The sequence below is a fragment of the Fulmarus glacialis genome, unplaced genomic scaffold, assembly GCF_000690835.1.
Source record: "Fulmarus glacialis isolate BGI_N327 unplaced genomic scaffold, ASM69083v1 scaffold34849, whole genome shotgun sequence".
NCBI lineage: Eukaryota > Metazoa > Chordata > Aves > Procellariiformes > Procellariidae > Fulmarus > Fulmarus glacialis.
This window is the reverse complement of record NW_009231953.1, coordinates 1-5379: the sequence shown is the minus strand read 5'-3', so window position 1 is coordinate 5379 and position 5379 is coordinate 1. Positions and strand designations below refer to the sequence as shown.

Below are 5379 nucleotides of genomic sequence, written 5' to 3'. Positions count from 1 at the left end.
AAAAGAGTAAACATTTGATGCATGTTCTTGCCTCCCTTTGCCCTATTTCCCTATAATTCTTCTCTGGAGAGGCAAGGGAAAACCTTTTCTGTCTAAGTCTAAAAAGTTCTGCTCACCTGTCTTCACAGCAGAGGATTTCAAGGTTCGCTTCTGTGCTTGAGCTGACATTTTCTGTAACAACTTTAGGAGTCTGTGCGGGCCTTTAGTCCTAACATCGCTGTACTGCCGCACCACTTTCTACTCATCTAATTAAAAAAAGCCATGGGGCATTTTGCTTGCTTTTCCATGTGTCTCTCTGAGTCCTGCTGCAAGTTTGCTGCCTTGATTTTTTTTTTACTATTTTATTCCACTTCATTGTGGAGCTGTCGTCCTCTGCTCCAGGATTTCTTGACAACTTTTGTACACTTCTATCAAGCAGTCCAGACGTGGCTTGGAGCTCTAGAATTTAAGTTAAACAACAGAGAATCAGGCTCTGAAATGGCTGTAAAAGAGCTGGAAAGCTTTAACTTCCCACTAGTGAGACTGTCAGGCAGAGAAAGGAATGTGGAGACAACTGACACAAAGCCGACTATCAGAAGCGTGCATGTATAAGGAATGCAACAGCAAGATATCTGTAGTTGATTAGCTTTCTCTCAGTAAGTCAACAGAGAATAGATTTCCCTTTTACATGTTCATTGAGAAATAATCCATCAAACTCCAGGAGATGGTTGACGTAAGCTGGTGATATAGGAATGCAAAGCCATTCCATAAGCCATACCTGCTCTGTGATGAAAACGCCAGTCCCTAAAGCTGTCAGGTCAAAACATGCAGCACCGTTCTGCAGTTAGCCTGAATCTCACCAAATCAGAAATCCTCCCCTTACTCAGCTCACAGTTCACAGTGACAGCATGGAAGAACATCCACACCTCCCAGCCCATTAACCTATCTATTAGGCCTCTAGAGACCTACCAAACAGCAGATTTGCATACGCTAATCCACCATCCCAGAAGACCTCCACCCTGAAAAATCTACCTTCAGGACAGGGAATTTAGACACCTGGCCCTTGGCCTCTGCTAGTACTGTTAACAAAAGGACAACGGAAGGTTAACTGAAAACATCAATTCATTTCACACAAACAGCGAATGGTGGTCAAAGTATAATGATTTTCCACCACTTCTAACCTGGACCAGATTAAAACCAGCAAGGAGGTGAAAGTTTCCCAGTCCCACAGTCCCTATGGTCCCATGACTTTTGAGCTCCCAAAACAGCATTACTGTGTAAAGTCCATCAAACGCCTCTCCTTGCAAGTGTTGCTTAAGAGAACAATAGGTCAATTCAGCACAGAAGTGCTCCTGGGCTCAGTGACACAGTAAATTGTCTTTTTGAAGGCTGACATAACTTAGAGGAACCCAATGAAGGAGACACAATAAAGTTACTAATTACTGCTTCTTCAAAACTAAGTAACATACTAACTTGCACATTAAAATGAGAATTACTGACAGGTAATGAATTGCAAACTGACATAGCTCTTTCTGTACCTCCTTTGCTGGTGGAGTCAACTCTACCAATACTAAGATATTTCCATGAAAATAAAACTGTTCAGAGTTGAGCTAGAAAAAAAAGAGGAACTACACAAATGCCAGGCATCCTCTCTGAAGCTGGAAAGGAGCATGTATAACTAAAACCAGGTTCCTGATTGCAGCTCTCTGGAATTTATTAGTTGTTGACTTCCAGCAAATCAATGTTTTTCCCTTGACTATGTGTGAAATACTTAATTTATATTATTGTTGGTAAGCGTCTTTACAATTGTAGGACTGAGTTAGCAGCAAGTATCAATGGAATAGTCTATTTATACCTGTAAGTATTTAGCTGAAGACTAACTGCATCCAGTCATAAACTGGATGTGGACTACAAAATGATAGTCACCAGCGGCAGGTGGATTAAGAAGGACAGAGAGGGCTATAAAGATCAGCAGTCTAAGATGTGAGGTGCCTCTGTACTGCTTACCACCACTCAAGAATCAGGGCATTGTTGCGTTAGGCATGTAGACGCAGAAAGAAAATCCATTCCAAAAATGGGATTATGGACAGTCAGAAAAAGTTAGCAAGAGAAGAGAAAGGGGAGACAAGGTAATGGTAAAGCAAACAAGTTATTATACATTAAGCAAATTGCTCACAGCTTGTACTGTGGTCTTTGTCAACAGGTGAAACAGGGGAAGTCATTCTAATGCCAAGGAGGTTTTTATGAGCACTTCTGGCACACAGAGCTGAGAGAAAAACCAGCTGCAGCACAATGCCACAGTTATGATGGTAACACTGAGCAGAAGACTACACAGAAAGCTGTATGAGTCCTCGGTACCCTGCGTGAGCCAAAGACTTCTAGTTCATGCAAGCTCCTGGTTGGGTTCAGATTCACACAGCTCCCTGTTCTTTGAATGGAGGGCAAATGAAAAAACCATCCCTGGTACGTAGTTCTATGAGACTTCTAATACCACCCATTCCACAGTGCCACAAGACCCACCCTGAAGGCCCAATGAGGGAAAGGCAACTGTAATCAGCTACCTGTAGTGGAATAAAGATAGACAACTGGCGCACACACACAGACCACAGATCTGGATTTCTCTACCGTTTCAGTCAAACTCACCTGAAAGAGTGGCACAACCTCAGATACTCCCTGAGGATCTCCAGGGTCCTGGAGGAGGATGCACAGGTAGTAGATAACTTTTTGCTTCAAGACAAACAGACAAAATCATTGGAGTTTGAAAATGCTATCAAAGTGCCTGGAGTTATCACAGAAAGAGGATCTGCTTCAACTCATTGGGCTGAAGGCCAATCACCCCAGGCCACAGTCAAGTCTACAAATTTATATCTATAGCTTTCCTCCCTTCACACAATAAAAAAATAATTTTACCTGTGGTTTTTTCTATTAAATTTTTAACCTGAAAAGAACACGCACATGCTGGAAGGGTAAGGTCTGCTTTTCTACAGGAGCTTTGCGGAAAACCCCAGCAATAGGAAAAATCATCTCTTGTGTTGTCTATTTTCTTATCTCCATCTTGACTACTTATGAAGTTTGGCATCAGGATTTGTAAGAACAGTACAACACAAAGAACTAAAACCACTACCTCAGTGTCAGTGGCATTATCTAAGGGATGGATTTGGCTTTTTGAGGTTATTTGTTTGGCTTGAGTTCTCCTTTAAAGGTGAGAGAACAGATAAGAGAATAAAGAGAGAAATCTGAAACAAAGCTCCTGACATCAGTAAAGCTACAGATGGTGTTGTGTTTAATTGCACCGGTAAATCATGCTCATGAAAATATACTGCATGTGAGTGTGCCCACAGATACACAAGAAGAAAGACTGTGTATGATTACCATATGGATGGCTTCATTGATAACCACATCCTTCACTTGACCCATCTCAATGAAGGTTGTGCTCTCCTTCCCCGAATGGGGGGGGGGGAGCCGATGACCAATAGGGATTCCTGGTCAATTTTCACAAAGTGTAGGTATATGATCAGGCCAATCAGCGTGATGAAGATAGCAGCAGAAAGCACCATACTATTCTGTAACACAAGCCAAGCAAAGACAGAGCTCTGGTGTTACAATTAATTGAACACAGTTTTAGAGAAAGTAATATTGCACAGTAAATTATAATATTAAAGTTGCAGTTACAAGGCAATTTTACTTAGGTGGAGTCCTTTTATTCACCTGGCTGGCTGATACATGTGTAATGAGATTTAAATCAGCCTTCACAGTATGGTCTGAAAGAATTGGGATCTGAAACTGAAAACTGCAAGAAAATTCTACTCCCTTGTAAACCTAGTGCAGAAATCTCAACCAAAACCAGCTAGTTACATCAATGACAGCATATTATACAAATGTCTATAGAGATGATGTCACTGACAGAGAAGTGTTGTGAAATGCTTACTAGAACTGAGGGTGGAGTCTCAGAGGGGAAGAAAAATCTTTTAGGAGAAGCCACTGGCCTAGTGGTTTTCTTCTTATGAACTGCAAGTCTAAACTTGTTCAAACCTGATCCCTCTTCCTGCCTTAAATACCGATCTAAAGAACATTTGCTTTTTCCCGTGCTTTGTCTGAGGACGAATGTCTTTTGCATGCTGCAATCTTGGGATTGCTGTTACATAAAACAATATATAACTGATGAAACTATAGTCAACAGTAAGTCATCTGAAGACCTGGTAATAAATCCTAAAGGTCCACAACCTACAACCTATTTCTGGGACATGTTTTAGAGAGCTCCAGGCCGCATACCCAGGAATCAAAGTTACTACTGACACTTCCTGAAGGACCAGAACTGCATGGCCCTACCACTCAAGCTGGGCCTGTACCACCATGTGAGGTAAAGAAGCCGTGGCCACATTCAGACAGAAAGGATACAGGACTTCTCCGAAAGTTTGTCATCATGGAAAAAAGTCAGTCATGAATTACAGGCACTGAAATCCACACAGAGAGAGACTTTCAGATCTGGTTTCCTGGCAGAGAGAAAGGACTGCAGTCACTTGTGTACAAGCTGCATGAGCACGTGTAAAACCAAGCAGGAGGACAGTGGGTGGTAACCACTGGCTGGGGTGTATGCTTTTGTAACAAATAAAACTCTTAACACAGCTTCCCTTCCAGCTAGAGGAACGTGAACCATCTTTTTGTATCGGAAACCTGCCAACTGACTCACGTCGCAATCTCTGTCTTCATTCCTTGGGAAAGATTATTGAAAAAATTGAAGTGCAACAGTCATAGCATTGGTCACTGTGACCAGCTTCTTCGGTCAAGCTATGGACTTCAATCTGGAGATAACTGGTCTGGGTCTACAAGTTGGTCCTTTCCGGCAAGTACGGGTCACAGATCAGATATCTAAACTAATACTTTTGGATTTATCAGCAGCTTTTGAAATCTGTACTGCCAAGATCTTACTGCCTCAGCTGTGAAACATGAGCAAGTAGTGCAGTGCTCTCTGAGTCACTCAGGAAATCCCTTTGGGGATTAACAATCACTCACCTTCTTCAATATATCCTTTATTCCAGATTCCCGCAACTCATCTCTCCAAGTAAACGTCTGTTATTTGAACTCACACGAATGCGCTAGGCATCACTCAACACCCATACGTACATCTACCCTAGCTGGCAAGAGGCTACAAACCAACGGAGGCATCCGAGAAGCCACCAAGAGCACCCAGGCGGCAGCCTGCGGGCCCTCAGACGCGGGCTAGCACAGCTCTCTCTTTCTCACCGCATACTCATCACCATCTACCACCTCGGCGTTCCCAGAGCGTGGAGGAGGCCCACGATACGCGGAGACCGCCTCGCCACCGGCTCCTCGCCCCGCGTTGCCCACGTCCTGGGAGCAGCTCGGCAAAGGCTGCGCGGCTCCTCCCGGGCCGGCGGG

General features: G+C 43.4%; 1 protein-coding gene across 1 annotated transcript; it reads right to left on the bottom strand.

Annotated features, from left to right (window-relative positions):
• Window positions 1-336: 336 nt before the first annotated feature.
• PIGH (phosphatidylinositol glycan anchor biosynthesis, class H) lies at window positions 337-3572 on the bottom strand (the record flags this gene model as incomplete). Its single annotated transcript, XM_009584745.1, is given in 4 exon segments — window positions 337-438; window positions 2623-2706; window positions 3352-3437; window positions 3440-3572. Coding segments are annotated over 4 exon segments (405 nt in total), but the record flags the coding sequence as incomplete, so codon positions are not given.
• Between the last annotated feature and the right edge of the window lie 1807 nt (window positions 3573-5379).